At 36.3% G+C, this 20,913-nt stretch overlaps 1 protein-coding gene across 3 annotated transcripts in view; it reads right to left on the reverse strand.

Moving 5' to 3' along the window:
• Positions 1-20,913, reverse strand: part of Rgk3 (Rad, Gem/Kir family member 3) — a 74,731-nt gene that overhangs the window by 11,150 nt on the left and 42,668 nt on the right. For all 3 annotated transcript variants that reach the window (XM_072012546.1, XM_072012528.1, XM_072012536.1), the window contains exon 4: positions 12,228-12,443. In XM_072012546.1, the coding sequence (XP_071868647.1) occupies positions 12,228-12,443 (216 nt within the window). The remainder of the gene's footprint in view (positions 1-12,227; positions 12,444-20,913) is intronic.

The raw sequence follows: 20,913 nt of genomic DNA on the forward strand, positions 1-20,913 counted from the left end.
CCGACTGAAACTCGCGTTCCACGCTTCCGTCGTCGCGTTACCAGAAAACTTGTTGCAGACCTGCGGAACTTGCCGCGCGAATTTATCTTGATCGCGTTTAAACGGCGAGTTTGCCGTGAAAACGCGATCGATCTTGGCGTTCTCGTCGCAAGTAATTACAGAAGCGTCTTCGGTGACGAATTCGTCGAACGTTTCAACTTCTGGTCCAAGTCGGGACGAGCTGCGAGTTTGCTCGAAAACCTAGCGAAACTTTGTTAAGTAAACGAGAAACTTCGGTTTCTAACGTATCCACGTTCCGGGTCATAAAGGCTAGCGCCTTGGGACACGCAAAATGAAAACGTCTTCGGATACTTCGGATAATTGCACGAGTTTCGAAAAAACTGTGCACACTCGATGAGTAAGTTGTTTACGAAGTTGGATCGAGCTCTTAATTGCATTCAGTTCGACTTAATTAAAACAGAAGATTTGAAATTGCGTCTGTGAAGTCGAAGGAAATTAAACGAAATAAGGCGTGGATTTGATTTTAAAGAAAATTGGGAAGAACGACAACCTTTAACGTGAAAGTGAGATTCGTAGATAAAGCTGAATCGACGCTGACAGACATTTGCCCGCAAACACGTGTCGCGGCCAATCAGCATCTGTCTTTCGAGGGAAATCCGCAGAAAGACAGATGCTGATTGACTGCGACACGTGTTCGCGAACAATTGCCTGTCAGTGTAGGCTTAGCTTAAGTATATATCATCTTTTCGTGTCAAGTGTCGTCATAGTTCCATATAAATCGATAGATATTGACGAGAAATTGTACATATCCAGTATTTAAAAATTATATTTCGACACGGAAATCCAGTTCGGTAGTATACAAATTGTACCGACGTACGAAGAAACATCCTTAAATCTTTGAATATTTTAATAATTTTAACCCTATCTTACACATGTAAATATCTCGTATAACACGAAAATAATAAGAAGAAATATAATAATAAGAAGAAAATATTCAACCAAAAAGAAACTCGGAAATAACAAATCTCGTATATCTCTGACTAATTTCAACGGTAACTTTCAGAAAATCAAATCGTCAGACTGAAGAATGTTTCACCGGGAAGAGTAAAACCACGCATCTCTTCCCTCTCTGATAACCTTTCGCAGCTGCTCCTCGAAGATATATCAACCTTTCGCCCAACTTCGCGGAGTACCGATTAAAAAACCGTTTTTCAACTTCTCTCGACTTTGCAGCTTCGTTTCGCTGATAAACTCAGGCAAAAACCATAGTCAAACGCAAACAGAGCCTCGTCTGCTCGAGGAAGAAGCTTTCAAAATTACGAAACAAGATTCTATTAAATGATGAGATTCGATTACGAAAGCAACCAATGGATCATCGAGCTCCGATCGATTCTGTATCCGGCGAGGTTGATAAAAACATAACCAGACGCGCGTTAAATCGATCCTGCCTCGTTAGAGGATAGCCAGCGGGGTCATCGTGCTATTACCCGACTAGTGTGCTCATGCACTTCGTCGTAATCCGTGAACACGCACGATTTGTTGTGTCAGCTGTGGGATTAAAGCGGAACCACAGACCGTGATATCGCCATCGGAGACTATGTTGGTTTATAATTTTGTTCACAAACGATTGACAATCGATCGAGATACGTTAGCCGCTAATTATCCCCGCGTGTTTCGATATTCGACATTCGGCATCGTTCGCATTAAACGGATTTATTTCGTGAATGCATTTAGGGTTGGCACAGTCTAACGTTGAAATCGTTGTTTAATTGCTAGAAAAGCGGATGGGTTGGTGAGTGGGAGATTTGTTAGGGGAATGTTGCTAATTAGCAAATGCTTTTAGAAAATACACAGAAATTACGTATTAATGGAAATGGAAATGTTTATGGAAATTTCAGGAAATGCAGGTGGGAAATTAATTAGAGGAATATCGCTGATTCGTAGGAAAATATTTCTTGGAAATAATTATAGAAATAGGGACGTTTATAGAAATTTAAGAAAAATTCGAAACATAAATATCGTTCGAGTTGATATTTGATCGATTAAAGGAAATACGTTAAATAAAAAGAATCGAATGGAAAAAAAAGATTAATTAAGAGAGTATTTGTAATTAGAAAATGTTTAAGAGAAAAGAGAAATTAGTTAGAGTCGGAAGAATATTGGTAATTAAAATATTTCGGTGATTGAAAAAAAATTCGTATAATCGATCAAACTTAAAAATCATACATATTTTCGAAGATACTCGAACATTTCGAACATCGAATTAGAATATTCAAATAAAATTTCGAAAATTAATAACGATCCTGTTAGAGAATGTAAAATCTCAAACGAGAGTATTCTCGTTACTCTGTTCGAGATAGAAGTTTCGATAAAACCTTGTCGAATCGGTTTCATCTGCAATTTATTGGAAATTATATGCGAACCTTAAACGTCCTTGTACGTCTTCGTTTTAAATACGCGCTTCCAGTGAAATTCTGCAGGATGTGTAACGAAAAATGGATAGTAGGATTCGTAAAGGAGGAGGCAGCCAAGATCGTTACCATCTTTCGAATCTAGGACGTTCGCGCAACAAAGATTTATTCTCGACGTTGGTTTTTGTTACTTGGCAAAGAAACGACCGTCTGTTTTCAATGTGTATCCTTTAGTGATCCTTTCCAAACCAAACGTCTTCGAAGTTTCTTGTTGCACCGTTTCGCGGTTAAGCACTGTCTGAATTAAATCGCTGCCAGTGAAAGAAATACCGCATATTGAGCGTAATGTAATGCTTCTACCAAATGGTAATGTTTAAACGCGAAAAGATAATTCTGTCAGAAGGCTCCGTTGTAAACATAAAATTGCCAATTTTCTCCGTTTTACATGCGTCGTTGTTTCGTAGAAAACGTAATAATTTGTAATCGTAAATCGTAACTAAGATTAGGAAAAAGTGTTACGCAGTCGAGTACGTGATCGAACTTTGAATAGTATAACAATAATCTAACGATACAACGTTATCGATTATTACGTATGACGAAACAAATAATATATAATAGATTGATAAATTACACAAATAATATAAATTAACGTAGCTGTCTAGTCTAAAAATTCAAACATGGTTTAATTGGAATATAAATTACATGATATAAAAAATTCCACATTTATAATAACGTAACAGGCATAACCATGTAATGCTTTTGTATATTCTACGTGTCGATCTTAATATACTTGTGTACTACTAACCCTACCAGACAAAACCACAAACTCATTTCACAATTAATCTTCTTTAACGGTGTACCGCAATTCATATCTACGAGAGAACGATGAAGAGATACTTTGCGAGCATCATCGTTGGCTGAGCATAGCGATACGCGTGCAAGAAGTAGCCGTTATGGAAACGATACTTGCTGGCACAAATCCGTGGTTTGTAAGTCGACTAAAGGCTTGCATTAGTCGATTAGATTTAAACGATAATCCAGCGACGTCGATTCTATACGAAAAGGCTCTCCGGTATCTGTATTTTAATTCAGCAGATCGAACTCGTTACAATCTGAACGAATGAAAAAATGTTATCGAGAAGCTACAAACGAAATCAAAAGTGATTTATGACGAAAGAAGAAGGAGAAGAAGCGTCTCGAGAATATCGAGAGACCTCGAAGGCCGATGTTTTAAAAATTATTATTGATATTATTATTATTATTATAAAAAATTATTATGGAAAAGATTGAAATACTTTTTTCATTTCCGATAAAACTTCGAAATAAAGAAATCAAAACAGCGGCAATTTCTAGCAACGATCAAACCACCGCTTTCCTCAGTGCCTAATTATACCTCGTGTCGGATCGCGAGCTAATAAAAATGATTAGTAATTCAATTCCATGAAATCGTATGAAACGAAGGTTATCGAGAAGATATTGTAAGAAGAACCTTGATAAAAAGTATCCGAGAACTGAACTCTTTGATCTCCTGTTTGTAAACTATTTTCCAATATAGTTAATTCTCTAAAATCAAATGCTCATAGAACATATAGACTATAAGAAAAATTTCTAATCTAGTAGCCTTCAAAAATTCTACTTTTCGTTTAACTCTGTAAGTACACGTTTTCGTTCGCGATACCTAGAAAGGGAAGAACCAACGTAATTTCGTCGATGTAAAAATTTGTCATTGAAACGCGAGAAACCACAGTGAAATCGTCTCGAAGAAAAGAAGGATAAAAATAAAAGATAAATTAAAAACCAAGAACGAAGAGTCGAGATTTTCGATGGAGGAAGGACGAAGCTTCTTCCGTAGCGAAGAGAAATAAAATCTGCGACGAGAACGATTTTAATAAGACGCGGACAGACGCGAGCTTTTTAATCCAAATCCTTTCGGAAAGTCCAAAGAAACCGTTTGTCACTATAAATAGCCAGCGAATGAACGTGATGGAAGAACGACTCGCAGGCAATTTCCCGATAACGTCATGGCCGAGTGAAATAGATGCTCGAGACCGACGTTAGTTGTATAGCGTAATCGTGGCGAAGAGCTGTATCTGTTACAGCAGGTGAAAAGCAAACAGGGTGTCGCTACGATATTTCACGTCGCCTGGACGTACTGGACTGCCTCCTCGACCCAGAAAGCTCTGCAAGTTTCTTCGTTGTTCGTAGCGTCTCCAAACAAACAATTTCAGTGTCGTTACACCCCTTGAAAGCAACTTTACTTTCGTTGTGATCATTGGTCACGCAAACGGAAGATTAGAAAAATATCCGAAAAGGATGATTGGTGATGAGCGAAGAGAATAGTTGGAATTTCCAGGATCGTTGGTGTCGCTTCAGCTTGGCGGTGATCGATTAGGATATAGAGCGTGAAGTAGGATCCGAGGATGGAAATGACGGTATGATGAGGAAAATTGGGATTTTACTTTGATATCCGAAGAGGAAGAATATCGAAAAAACGATCCTGGTAGGTTCAGAGTAATCAATAAATTGAGAGTATTTATGCGAATTTATATATCTTTCTGAACATAAAGTACTAGAACGTAAATAGAGATACTCTTCACGCTGCAAATATTATAACGAGCAACGTACACGATAATAATCTATACCATATCGTTCTTTATCTATGGAAGTATAGAAAATTAACTTAAAAAATACACAAAGCTGGTAAAATTAATGTCACCATATAGGTTACCGTAAATATAGATCATTCTTCGCATATTTTTCTCCTAACAATTTCCTGGCCTATTGGCCTACCCTTACGTTTGAATATCCATAGCCGCGTTGTATAAGCTGCCTCTACTTCATTGTCTGCGTAAATGTCACGTCATTAGGGAAAATACGCTCTGAAGATTACGTGGACAAACATATTCATGCTGTCAACAACATTCTCATGGTGCATAATTTGTACCAGCTTGATATCATTTCTATGGATATTATATTAGGATGCATTTTTCGTTGCGTAGAACGTAGAATTGGCAAAAGAGAAAAGGATTCATTCCGCTGGAGAAAAAAATTCTACGTTAAAAGCTCAATTTTCGAGCAAAACCAAAGTAAATTAACAGATTGTGAATCTTTTTAATTTCTAATTAAGCTTTCTCCACAGTGACAAGATAAAAACTACCGGAAAGATAATTGTAGTAATTAAATTCCACTATGATAATTTTATAGTAACTGTATTTTATTGCGAATATCTCGTTTTACGCTTTTTACGAATACCGCCAAATTTTTAAAATCTTCAGTGCTATCTCACGCCGTGAGATTTTTTAAAACGTCAGCAAACTGGAAAGACGATCATTTTTCAGAAAATTTTGCGCGTTTATTACGTTTAACGTTGCCTTTGCGAAATTAAAATCATTCGTATTCGTTGATACATTATGCGTGTCGCATGAAACATTCTGAAATTTCGTTAGCATAGTAACGAAAGACAGATATCACGATTATATACGAAAAAACTAAAGATGTACACAAAAAAGATATTTAGTGTAAACGTACATTCTTCATAGATCAATTATTCGTTCTATCGGTAATCTTTGACACTCGATAGAATCATATTTGACACATGCTTAAAACGATCGTTCATGCCGTACGCTAATTTTTCTACTAAATATATATTTGCAATGAATATCTTGTAATTTCTACGTTATATATTTCCAAACTAGTTTAAAGTTTACAAATACAACGGCGACAGTCGCGTCTCATTACACTGTTAACGTTTCAAAATGTTTCATATAACACGTACGATTTCGTTTTCGCAATATCAAAATACCACTAAACGATAGGAAATTTAATTTTCTTGAGCCTAATTAATTAGTACGTAAACGCTATACGACAAGCTATACCACTTAAACATATCAATTCGTAACCGATCCAACTACGATCGATGTATTTACAGGATCGCCACACTGTTCGTTTCATCGAAGAAGATCGACTCTTGTCTTTCCTATCGGACGGAATCGAAACACAAGCTGGATTCTTACGTAAACCAGCGAGGTTTAACGAGCCGCTAGCCGTAACGCGTAAATCGTTGAAATCGTACTCGGATTATTTGTAAAAGAATGGAACGATGCACGCACAGCCGATTTTCCCGTTGGCCAACGCGTTAGACCGGGTCCGGGCGTACGCGTTTACAGCCACGTAGCAGCTTTCTCGTGTAAAACGGCTTTTCTTGGCCAAGGGCTGTTAATCGGATACGAACGAAGACCAGTCTGTCAGAACTATAAACCATCTCGCTTATTTTCGTCAAGCGATCTATTTCGAGACACCTGAATCGAGAACAGATCCTACCGACTTCTATTGTGAGTCTATTATAGTCAACCGCCGATATTTCAGCGAGTTTCGTACTTTCGCTATCTTTTGTCTATTGTCAGATACGATTTTAACTCAGATATTGCTATTAATTCCAGAACGACGATCGCGATACCTTTTCTTTATCTAATACGCGATCTTCTTTTTATCTATCTATTATAGAGACAATATTTTAATTAGAAAAAATCATAAAATTGTTAAATCGTTCGATACTCGAATGTGATAAAATAAGCAAGTAAGGTGGAAGTAGAGCGTGTCGTGTATCGAATTTGAAATTTTTCTTTACGATTAGAAAGTATATTACGTACATCATTTTTTATGGAAATCCCGTAGGATTATTCTTTGTACGCATGTTAGTAGGATTTGCTGTTTGTTATTTTATTTCTCACGAATTCGCGAGAGTTTTAAATTGTTCCCTCAAATGTATCGAAACGTAACGCAGGTGCGACGAAGTGGCGAATATCGTATTTCGCAATGACCACCGGTGTACTAAAATCCCTACAGACTAAGTAGCTGAAACGTACGTAGAACGGAATAAGTCTGGATTTGGTAATTGTAGAGAGAAGACCGTGCAAGAGAAATATTCCTGTTAAACCTACTATAATTCGAAATCCAATAATCTAACGAGACGATACGTATATACCGATCTTTGTAATGAAGTAATCGAATCTACATTTTGATAAACTTAAACTTAAACGCTTAAACGAATCTCGAAACGTGTCAGGATATAAATAAATATAAATATATTATACTACTTAAATAACCCTAAATTTAGTTCTCAAGTAAAATCGAAACGATTCCTTAAATTTTTTTTCACTCGATCGATCGAAGAAAAGGAAAACTGAGAAATTAGAGATTTAACTTTTAACGTTTGGGAAATTGGGAAAAGCAAGTGTAAAGATACGACGAATATCTTAAGTTTAACGTAAACAGATCAACGAGAGAGTCTAATCGGAGATATGATTCTACTAGAACGCGACTAACAAGACGAAATTCATATTTCGTCGGAACGAACGAAATTGATACGCGGGGATCGCCCGAAAAATTCGTAATTTCTATTTTCGACGCCGCTTGTGATTACGCGGAGATTGCGACACGCGGATATTTCCGTGGTGGAAACGCTTGACGCCGAGTTGCACACTGGCACCGCGAAATGAAATAGAGTAGAAGATAGTGTCCGTCGTGCGTTGGGCCATCGACACACTTGCCAGCAAACTCTCATGCAAAATAAAGTCGATGATTCACGTTGGTCTCGCAGTCGATGACTCGTTTTTCGGTTGACCGCGCACGAGCTTAGAAAAACATCGAACGATTGCCCTGACGAGACGCAGTTGCTCGTAAAAGACGGTACAAATGTCGTTTCTCGCAACCTTGTCGCGGCTTTGCTTTGACTTTCATTAGCCTGTATCGGAAACTGAAACGAAGTAGACCATCGAACCTACGTTATTTCTTTCGAACATTTTCTTCTCCAGGATGTAGTCTCAAATTTATAGAAACATATGACGATAATAATGTTTCTTCCGCGCTGTCCGAGCCTTTTGTTTATACGTGTAACTTCCTTAGCGAAACAGTGGAATCGTTAATGATCGATACCCGAATATCTGCTTAGTACCTGGATTCGCATACTTCTTTTCGTCAGAAAAATATTTATTCTAGCCGATAACGCTTATCTTAATAGACAGTCTTTTCGTCCAAATGCTTAAACTGAAAAACAAAATAGTTGCGCTGGCAACGTTGTGTAATTAGATTATTGAGTGGACGTGACGTATATGTCGATAACAGTGAACATGTTAATTCGTTGTGTATTATATCGCGAATGTATTAATTCGATAAATTCAATAAATTTTCTTAATAACCAATGATACTAATTTCGATATATATTAATTATAATTTAAGTATAATTCAAACAAACTAAAACGTAATTTACGATAGTTTAATTTCAAAAAGTTACACAAATACATACGCTGATCAATCAACGTTTCGTTTATCAAATCTCACGTTATCTCTAAATTTTACACACGGTAGAAAATTTTATTTATATCCATAAAAATAATTTAATTGTTACAATTATCGAAGCATTCTAAAACATATGAAAGAAGAACATCGTCCCATTACAAGTTTGATATTACATATTTCTACCCCTTTATCCGAATAAATAATTACTTCGTCGTTTAATTTCAATTTAACATCAACGAACGTGCCTGTTGAAGTTTTATCTCGAAATTGAGAGAGGAAATGCCTGGATGAATGTATAATAGAAATATATTTAAGTAAGTTTAAGTTTTACGTGTATGCTAGTTCAGATCCGCACGCTGGCAAAGAGAGCTTACAAGCCATGGGCCTATGGGTATTTATTTAATTACGAAAAACTGGCCTGTCTGTACCCCGCTGCCCCATTTGTGCAAGGCATGTTCCTAGAAAAGGCTATGAAACTGAGTGGCCCTTCAAATTGATTTAGTGCTAAACAATACTCAACGGCTTCGGGAAATAAGGGAACTAAACACTAAAGAATCCACTTCAACAGTGTCGGACAAACACACCCTGCCACCTATAAAACAACAAGTTTGACGTACTACGATGAAAATTCACGAGCTCATCCTCCCCTTAATTGACCAAGACGAACGGCGACGATCCAACATTTTCGCTACTCCCGACCCCTTCCATCCGAAAGCAAAATGATGTACGATAACAAGTAGCTTGCTGCTATCATCTACCGCTAAATCCATTCATCCTTCTTGACATTTCCTTTCTAGAAGCCGTATCAACGAGCGAGTTCGTTTTCTCGATCGCGTGGTCAACTCCGGTTCGTTACCAGGCGTTTCATCGCGAAAGCCAAAAATAAAGCTATGCATAACCGAGAAGCAGTCTGAAAGCGAGCTACGTTCGTCTGGCGCATTGTCATCGCCATTGTGGCTTCTCCGAGCGAGCGTTGAACGAAACGAGGGAAAAAGGTCGCCGACGCCCGCCAACAGTTATATACAATCGGTCGGAAAACGGAAACCGACACGGTTCGTTGCTTCAAAACGGAGTGAGCGAGGTCAAAATTCGCGATTTCAATTCGGAGCGCGATTTAGAGCCAATGAAAACCATTGAAACGATCGTTATTGAGATTTTGAGAGACCGACGTTGCGTAATTTGATAGATTATTGTTTCTGACGATAGAGCGCTCGTGAGCGTATGATTTTATCGTTGAAAATGTAAAATTTTGGAATACAACGATATTACACGCATAGGTACAATACTCTTACACAGACACCCACACAGGCATTTGAACAGGACACTAACACAGGTCATACTCTCATTACTGTACAGAGAGTGGGGTTCAAAATATTTATAAGATCATGGGTCACTACCTACGTCTAGTCTGAGAGTAACTGGCCAACAATTCTTCCATACGTTGTTAATTATATCACTCGCTTATATACATTTGGTTCTGTAGTTCTGTTTAATAAATATCACTGAACATTATTTTAACACAAACATCGTGTCTTCCACGGATTATTAATCTTAACTTTAAGATTAAATTCTAACATAAAAGGATCGGAGATTTTCAACCAGTGTGCGACGAGAGATCTACAGATGTATCGCGAGAATTTTAAAAAGACGCGATACTTAAATACTTGTATTTAGCATTTATTCAGAAACACTGACGACTGTCGGATTAAAAAATCACAATAGCTGTTCGATGTGAATCTCTGTCTCGAAACAAATAACTTAAACCCTTAACTTAAATTCGTTTGTATTTGATACGGCAATGTAGCCGTATTAAAGTAAATAAATATATAAAATGTTCAATAAAAATTAAATGGATTAGGGACCCAGGTGCTAGACCAAACCGAAATATTCTATAACGACGTTGTACAGCGATTCTCGAGTTAAAGCTGCCAGTCGAAGCTTTCATTAAGTCTGCGAATTATCCACTTCCCGGCTTCACAACCATCTGAAGGCTGACGAGCAGAATAGATCGCGGTGTCAATCATGTTTTCATCGTATCACTCACCAACGAGTATAAAGACTACACGCAGGATTTTCCTGAGATTTTAGCAGGATTCTGTTTCAGCAGAGATTCTAGGAGCCTCTAAGGATATATAATAAATAAAATTTAAATAAACGTAAGATATCAATACTAAGCTTCACTAATATCTACTACCTGTCCATTTAGTTTTGTCAATGACTATATAATGCTGTGAGAAACGTTCCACTATATTTGATAGCTTGGAATAACTTTCATCAGATACATTCTCTAGTTATCCTGATACATGCTATTTCAAATAGCATCGTGAATCGATAGAATAAATCGAAGCGTTCTTCTTTTAGCGATTTCATTAAATTTCTTATTATATATTAACATATCTTTTATGCTCATAATTCGCGATACTTGAAAACAGTTTGGAATTCTTCTTGTATTTATTTCTACGTATTTCCCTGTGGTAAATCAACCAGATAGGAAAGGAACCGAGCAAAGGCTCATCAATGACCGTGAAACTCGAGGGTAACTAGCAGTGGGAGGAAGGATTGATGAAAACGGCGAAGAAAACGAAAGAAAATTGGAAAAACGAGAAACGCGAGGGTCTGAGAACTGGAGAATGGAGAATGGAGTGTTTCTGGGAAGACGGTTAACTAGCATCCTATGGTTCGAAGGTTTGAAAATTGGCTCGTTTTCAGACGCAATTCGAGGTTCGTAAAGAAAATGTATGGAGAAGATATTTAGAGTTTTGTTAGATATGTGTCATATTGGAAAATTTAAAAATAATTCTTAATAATAATTCTGATATTTCGTTTGGTATTCCAAACATATTTTTACGTTGTAAGTTCTTGGGAACAAAAATGATAAAAGTTGATAACAGAGTTACGTTATTCTGAATTTCCAGAGTATACGTATAAGAGGATGTGAAGTATCTCGAATGTAAGAATATTCCATGAATAGAATTACATCGAGAGTTATTCAAAGAATTTCACACGTCGGAAATATAAAATCTATGGGACTAGTATAGATTAACTACCGTCGAACATAACGTTATAAAACGTAATAAAATCTCAGACACGTGACTTTCGATTAAACGTATTTGAGAAAAATGTTTTTTTTGTTTCTTAGAAACAACTAACCTATGTAGAAATATTCGATATTTATAGAATGTGTACGGTCGTAGATTTGTTTTTCTTCCTTAAAACATCCATCTTGCGACTTATTCGAAATAAAAAAAGAAACGAAGCAAAAGCGATAAGGATGTTTTTCAGTCGTTTAATTATTTTCTGTAATTACTAACATTTGCACAAACTTATAAATTTTCATCAAACATCGAATCTCAAATTATCCCTCAGATTCACCGTCACTGTTACGTAGATACATTCGCTGACGCAATTTATTTCACTATCGTCAAGTTGGCCAGTATTTTCAGTTTCGTATGTTAAACACGACTCGCTTGCTTTACGAGCAGCAGATACGAGTGCTTGAAAAACACGATGTTGCGTTACCTTTCTGTCTGTCGTACGCGTTTATACACTCGCTGGTCATAAATTGGCTGATCAGGGCGGTTTTCCCGACACCCCTTGCACCCAGTATCGCCACTGTATACGAGCTGATCTCTTTCGCAGGCACGGAACGTTTTTCCTCGCCATCTTGTTCCGCAGGTGCCAAAGAGTTCGACCTTGATCTTCTTCTTCTGAAAGAGTCGCCCCTGTTAATGACACCTGCAATATGAAAAAGAAGAAATGACGTTATTGGAAAGAGTCGTAGTAAAAATTACATTAATCGCCGAGATATAAATATTATAATTCTACATGAAAAGAGATTGTGGAAGAAACTAATTGTCGGTTTATCGCAGTAAAACGAAATATTATTATATTGCAAACTGATGGTCTGTATCAACGTGCGAATCTTCTGCTTTTACCTCGAAACGTTAACAACAATGTTCGAATATAATTTCTGGAAATCTGTGATATTTACACTAATTGTTATTCTATGTAGAATACTAAAATTCGATGACTTATCTTAATTGCGTGAATTTTGACAATTTAGCTCGAGTAATTAATAATAATTAAGAAATACTTGTCGTATATTGTTTAGACAGAATTTCTACAAAAAATGGATCGCTAAAGATAATCATTCCGGGAAAACTGTACGATCGAAAGTTTATCGTAAGAGAAAGAACGTATCTGAAACGGAAAAAACACATTCTCCGTGCAACTGTACGATTGGGTATGGTAGAGCAGAATTTTAGCGCGCTCCTCGTCGTTGGAAACGAAAGAAATTGAACCGCTCCCTTCGGGATTGTGCTTGGAAAGCAAGGATTAAATTACGTGGAAGGGACAAAAGTATCCAGAAAATTAACATTTCCGTGAATCGATAGAACTAGAATACCTACAGATACTCAAACTCTGTTGTTTGAAACGATTGAAACGATCGAGGGGTACGAGCCGGATGTTGTATCAGTGAATCGTCGTTTTTTAAAGAATGCATTCATTGACAGGAAGTAATTAGATTTTATGAATTGAGAAAGCGAAAAATAAATTAACATGTAGTTAGGTATCGTTACGTTAGTATTATATCGTTTGCTAAAATCTTATCCGCGCGAAATCTCAAATTTGATGTTACATCAACCAGGTACAATTTATTATACAAATGTCCCAACCTTCAAAGCACGATCGATAGAATCTTGAAAGTTTAAACGCTCGTTTAAACTTTCGTGAATCATTAAAATGGCAAATATCGTTCGATAAAATCGCAACATCGAGCTCGTGAAAATCATCAAGGTTGATAGTATTATTTTATGATTTGTAATGAAAAAAAAGAAAAAGACGCGGCACAAATAAGTAAATAAATGTTTCTCGTTTACGATGCGAGTGCTTGAAATACCATTACATATTCATGAGGTTATTGGTTTATCTAACGAAATGGAATTCATTCTTTCCGTTTATTTGCAAATAAATGAAATGATAAAAATACATGATTCCCGGCGCAGATTTTTTGGGTCACGACCATGCGCGTGTGTTCGATGCTGCGAAAAGAATTCAAGGAAATAGATACATATTTTACGAAAAGAAAGATCACCGTATATATATATATATATGCGTCTATTGCTCTTTATATTTATTCGTCTCTTTTCTTTTTCAATGAGAATTAACTGCACATACTCGATTACGGAAATTTAAATTTTTATCGTTCAACCTTGAGTCGTTTAAGAAAGAGAATATATGCTTTTAACATCGATGACCTACATTCGTCTATAGGAAATCCACGTGTATTTCACTTTCGTCGTTTAGTTCCTTTCTTCTTATACACCTGAACAAATAGCTTACCATTTTTTAGCTTGCCAACTATTTCATTTTTAGCGCTTATGGAATAAATTGTTTCATATTGTTAATATATCAAATTCTTGTCTAGCAAACTGCTGTTTAATCGATTAAATTAATCGAATATACCCTTCTCTATGTCCCGAGTATCAAATTTAAACTTTGCTATGTCCTTTAATATATAATTAAAGGGCAATTAAATATCGGAATAACCAATAATTAAAATATCAAAACTATTCGCAAATTCAATCTACTACGTATTTATAGGCAAAGTATTCTGAAATTCTATCTTTAAATCTTTTTCCATAAACAATTCGTCCTGAGACTCCCTTTAATCTTAAATCTAAAATAAATATGCTTTATAGAAACAAGGGAAAGGCTTTAATAATTTAAATTACACTTCGTACGAATAAATTTAGAAATTGCCATATATCTTGAAGAAATCTTCGGGGAAAGTAGTACAAGATAGTACGTAAGCGTGCTTACACGAGGTTAAGCCTACTTGTCAAGCGAAGCTGATCGTGCTCGACCATATCTCTTCCTGTTTCGTTCGAGCGTGTACCTAAAAATACGCTTGAAACATGTATCGGAACAATATGCAAGTCAGCGAGCAATTCGTAGATTGAATTGCGGACGTCTATGACAAATGGACATGGCGAAATTAAACGGAAGACTGCCTTCGCGAAGCACTGGCCCAATAAGGGTAACGTTGACATCGGTACGTCAAATTCAAAGCTCTCAGTTTTCGACTGATACGTGGAAATTCAAGGTGTCTTATCATCAATACGAAACATAAAGCGAAAAGAGGTTCGTCAATGAAAAATTAAAATATCTTTATTCGTCAGCTGACCATTTAAGGGGCGAAGATTTGCGCGCGTTTTGTCGTTAAAAATTGCTATTGACATAAATATTTGTGAGAATTTATGAGATTCTAATTACACGTTAATTAAATCTCGTAATATTCGCAACTTACTGAAACCTAATTTCATTAATTGGTAGAACTCATATTATTGTACGATCTTCGCGATTATCGTACAACGTGCAACGACTCGCTTCTGAGAAAAGTATTCGATTACCATTTACTTGTACTTTTGCTTCGATATAGATCCAGTTACGTTTGCAAAGTTAATCGTCGAACCGGACGAAGGTGAAAGGACGAAATAAAAATTCTTTCTGATTTAAAATATGACGATAGCAGTGATATCCATTGCATATAGTAGCTCTTGATTCGTTATTAATCGTTGATCGTCACCCTCGGCCGAATTAAAAATCGCTCGCGACTACAGGATTACAGAATAAAAAGAATTAAAGATTTGAAAAATGTTTGAATTGGAAATTCTAGCGAATTGTTTGAGAATTTGGTGCGGTACCTGTTATAAATGGGGCCATCAAACGTTTAACGATGGTGGAATTGCTTGGTCGTAATTGAATACAGACTGTCGTCGCCAGAGAAGCGTTACGAAGTAAAAGTCGATATCCACGTGTGGTCCTGCGAAATGCGCAGTTACGGGATTTCAGCGCAGAAACGGTCGATCGATATGCGTAGTCAGCTATTTCGCTAATAATATTGCAACGCCGTTGAATCGGTTTCACGCGTCTGAGATTGGCGGGGAAATTAACGAGATTGGACCACGGCAAACGTAAAAGTCATCCGACATTTGATTTTACCTGAATGTGAAACGTCGTCTCGCTTAAATTAGGCTGGTCATGTCGATCAAATAAAAAAAAAATGTTTAATTTATTAAAAAACTTAAATTTATCTTAACCTTCGTTGATTTGCTCGTTTGCCTATTTATTTATTTGTCGTTTTTACATTTAACACAAATCTTATTTAAAAAATTGTCACTACATTATTATTGCTACTTAACAATTTAATTAATAAAAAATACATCAAAATTGCGTATTATATTCGTAAAAGTTTTTACCATGATTTCTTTAACGCAGAGAAATAATGATTGAATTTCTAAAATTCTATGTTACCAAATTGTTGAAAAAATAATTAATGCGCTACAATTTGATGATATAACTATGCAGAAAAAAGTAATGGGAAAGCGATACCGTGAGAAACCTCGAGCCAAATTCCATATATGTAACGAGTACGTGATAATGTACCTACACGATGTAGGTATTATTCGCGCCTCGAAACTGAATTCTAATGTATACACCAAAAAATCCGATACTAATTTCAAACGATCAACAACAACCGCGTTCGAAAATTCCAACAATGCGATCGAATGGGTAGTTTATCTCTCACCAGACAACCATTACAAGACATATCTGTATCGCGTGAAACAGCTTCTAAGCGTAGAGACTAAAATTTTAAAAGCTTAATTAAACATACGAAGAATAAAAACTTGTTTAACTGAAAAATTCGAAGGACCGAATGCTTGAATATTTGAATATTCTAAAATCCAAAGATCTTAAAACTTCGAACTTTTGATATTTCGAAAAACGAAGCTGCTAAACGTTTTGTATAAGAATTGCTATCACGAATTATTTCGAACTTTTTCTAATTATCAGACTCCAACGATGTTAATTATACAAGAGAATTCTGGGGTACTATATCCGACTTCCATTATATATACGTACGTATATGTTTCTTACGAGAAAATGGCAATATCAATCGCAGTGCGATAGTTACAACCTAGTTAAGCTGAATTCACATCATGCTATACGTATGCGTGCATCAACGAGTTTGCTCGCGATAATGGCTTATTGGGAACGCGGCTTGCGCGTAGCGCATAGAATACCCTGAAACAGACTTGTCACTCGTGAACGTAAAAGTGGATTAAATGAATCTACCGCATACAAAACGTGCTAACATAAATATAACAATCGGCAGTCCTAAATTATACTTTTCTAGGCAGTCGTATACGAATAGTTGTAACAGCGTTCAATTTGTAAATTTCCTATACGTAATATTGGTGATAGAAAAAAACTGTGTCAGACCAAGCTTGCACGATGTCGACGGCCACAAAATCTGATGCAAATTCGGAGAGATCGTTTTTTAAATTCGGAAAGATATGTTCCTTTACGTACCATTTAGTAGAGCGTTTTAAGACTCGTACAATGATTTATGGTTTAAGGTGATTGAAAGTCACCAAAGGTGAACTGCAAGGGGTAATAACGTACTTTATGCGAGCAATCGAACACTTCATCTTATGTAATGGCGATTTATTAATGCGCAAGTACGCTGCTACTTTAAATGTTCAAAGCGGTGATCTTGAGCATCGATGCATGCATCGAGAGAGGGATATAACAACATGTCGAATTTCATTCGAATTAATGGCAGAGCAAGCTCGTCTTACACGCTCTTTCGTTTATTCTATGGTTGTCGATATTTCGTTGTACACTTGCTGCTTTAATTTTTCCCCCTAAATAAAAATTCTCCATTAATACGAACGAAATTCGACATGCCGTGATATCCCCCTCGCAACGCTTTAGAGCATGCATCGATGCTCAAGGTCTCCACTTTGAACATTCAAAGTAGCAGTATACTGGTACATTAATAAATCGCCATTACATAAGTACTCGATCGCTCACATAAAGTAAATTATTTTCCCTTGCAGTTGACCTTCGGTGATTTTGAATGACCTTGAACCATAGATCATTGTACGCGTTGTAAGACGCTCTACTAGGTCGTAGGTGAAAAAAACATATCGTTCCATTTAAAGAAACGAGGTCGATCTTCGTGTGACCTCTACGCGCCCATCTACCAAACAACCGTTTGTATAAAATGATGTGCCCCTCGATACTACGCAAGCTCGCTTCGACACATTTTTTTTCTATCAACGACAACAGCCGAGATATTCAGGTGGCCTTTTTTACGTGCGTCACCCTGTATATTTCCTATTTGAAAAATAAATACACTTACGACAGAATTTTATATTTGAATTTTTAGACAAATACAACTGCGTTTACTTGGCGGTTCATTAGAATATCTATCTTTTGTATTTTATGAATCGTTAAGTTAAATTTAGAAATTGCTGTATTTTAAATTCAAGCGATTAAAGTTAAAAAATTACAAAACTTCGGATCGATTCTGTTGTTGTCCTTTTTTCTTTCTTTTTTTTTTTTTTTCTCGAGTAAGTATAATAAGATCGTCGAGTTCACGGGTTCTTCTTTCCAAGATCTTTTCAGAGAGCTACGAATGTAAATGGAGGCACGCAAAAGGTCGATGAGTACTTTCTTAGGTAGTTTTCTGAATTTTGCATGCGGACTGCTCGAACCGAGTCGAGGGGAAGCAGTTACACAACGGCTTCAGCCTGACGTCTAGCATCCTCTTGGGCTTATCAGTACGATCAATCGTAATTGAGAAACGTATACGTTATTTAAATTACAAATTTGAAGTATCAGAAGCCTATATTTTACAAACAGCTTAAAATTATTATATATGTACAGCGCACGCTGTAAATGTGAAACATTTTTACTTTCGATCAGTATGCATTTGGAATTCTTATATTTTTTATTCCTTGTCATTTACCGCGTAAATTTCAAATAAAATTAACGTCAAGATAACATTTTATACATTACATCTTACACACCGAAATATTTTATTTTGCACCGATGTATGCTTAAATATCCATATTTTTTTCTCGAAATTATACGCGCAGAGCAAGAACCAACAATGAGAATTACATTTTGGATATCATAGATACCGAAGATTTTTATTCTCCGTCAATCAATGCATAAAGTTGCCTATCTTACGTAATATCTTCTATATCCCTCATCATCTATTATACGAGACAAATTTCATCCGCTATAAAAGTAACCTTAAAATTATGTTTCGTACGACACACGAGCATCAAAAATTCGTATTTTCCTTCAAATTACACTCAAAATTCCTTCTATTCTCCTTATCCACTGTGCAAATTTCCAAACAAATCCGTACTTCTAAAAGAAACAAAAAAAAAAAAAAAATACTAGTCCTTTCACCGTTGTCAGAACAGGCGCCGATGCATCGACCGGAACAGTTTAGACGCGTTTCACCGTCTCGGTCTTAAATTTCAACTTAAATTAAGCCGAGGTACGAGTTGATGGCCGGCTAACAAGCTCGTCTTGCGCTCCACTTAAAGCTGGAGCACGAGTCTCCCTTAGACAAGCTTTAATACCAGCCGCGTTTCCCTGAGTCTCGATCACAAAGATCCCGTCGTGCCTTGTCGAACGTTTGCGAAGGAATCAACCTTCTGAATGGCAGCCAGTAAAGCGTTAATGGATTCTCTAAAGCGATGCCATCGACATCAGGTGTAATCTGCCGACAAATCGAGACGGCTACGAAATCCGTGGCGGAAATAAACGCAGTCAGAAAGCTCGAGGGTAAACGCGTCGATCGACGATGTTAACTCTTGCTAATGCGTTTACGTCGCGCTTCGTATCGCGCTCTCTCGCAAGATTTACTCAACGTAGGGCGCAATCACAGACGAAGATCGTAGAACACCGCTGTTGGAAATTTAGGATTGTGTAGAAGGAAATCTTTGATTTATTGGACTTTTGATCGTGCAAATGTTAATTTGCAGCGTCGAGAGTTTTCGTTGTGGATTACTTGCTTTTCTGTATAATTTTATTTGGCTTAGAGTTAACGGAGTTTGCGACTGGAGAAAGTTCTGCGTGGACGACATGTAGATGTTAGAAGTTTGTCTGTAATAAGTGGATTTGTTTGTCTGTGGATGTTTCTGTTTCCATGGGAATTTTAGAATAGAAAATACGTATAGAATATATACAAGTATCAAAAATATCGAGAACATTCGAAAGCGAAATACTCGTTATAATATTTAGCGGATGAAACGAATCTTTATCTAGCATGTTTTCATCGAAATGTCCATACAGTTCAGTTATAATAGTTTTCTGGATAATAAGATTCTTGTGTCGTAATTTTTACGAAGGAAGGAAATAACTAATTTGCGACCGTTTACTTTAAAGACACTAAATCTTAGGTAATAATTAAACAAATTTATAAACAAAGCTATATCGAGCGAACCAGAAGATCGATTTTATTTCGATATATCTATAAGCGGTTATATGTTTTAATTTTTCAAAAATTTATATCTAAACAAAAAATGAAAACCTATAACGAACTTTAAGAATTTTATAACACCAAACGGTACGAGTACATTTCATTGCCGAAAATAAACGATAAGAGAATAAATCGATTCGCTGTCCGAGGTTACTACGATACTTTAGTTTACTCGGTTCATAATTTACGCATAGAACGCCAACTATCAAAAATTCGCTGATGTTTAAAGCAAGAAAAAGTCAGATCGATCGTCGCGAATTGAATTTCAAACGAGACGAAAAGCAATAGTCAACTTTAAGTTCAATTTTCCTTCCAAACAAAGTTACGTAAAATCCCTCTCTACTTTCGAATAAAAACAAGAAGAATCAACGAAATTTTATCGATTCTCTTTGTAAAATAAAAGCGTTTCAAGCCTTCCAATCGATGTTATACATAACAATACACGTACCAATCTTCCTTGCGAAACACTGCAATTCTATGTCTTTTATTCGCCTTTGGAACAGAATATTTCTCGAACGTTCGCAAAGAAAATGTATTTGACATTTCGCTCCTACGAATCGAATTCAGTGAATTTTCCGATTCCCAAGACAGTGATCTTCGCTTCATGAATTTCTTTTTTTCTTAATACTAAAAATAGAATCAAGTGATCTACCGCTACCTGAACACAGCTTCGTACAATCGCAATGATACGTATATTTAAAAATTTATATTCTTTTACTATTATAAACACGTGGAACTCAAGTACGTAACTTTCGATCAAAATTTCATAACTTAAAAAAGAAGAATATTTTTCTAGTTCAACTTCTAACCAAGAAATTCGTTGCAGTCTATTTCGTTCTAATCTTCCATTCTCGT

Source organism: Bombus fervidus, chromosome 2 (assembly GCF_041682495.2).
Source record: "Bombus fervidus isolate BK054 chromosome 2, iyBomFerv1, whole genome shotgun sequence".
NCBI lineage: Eukaryota > Metazoa > Arthropoda > Insecta > Hymenoptera > Apidae > Bombus > Bombus fervidus.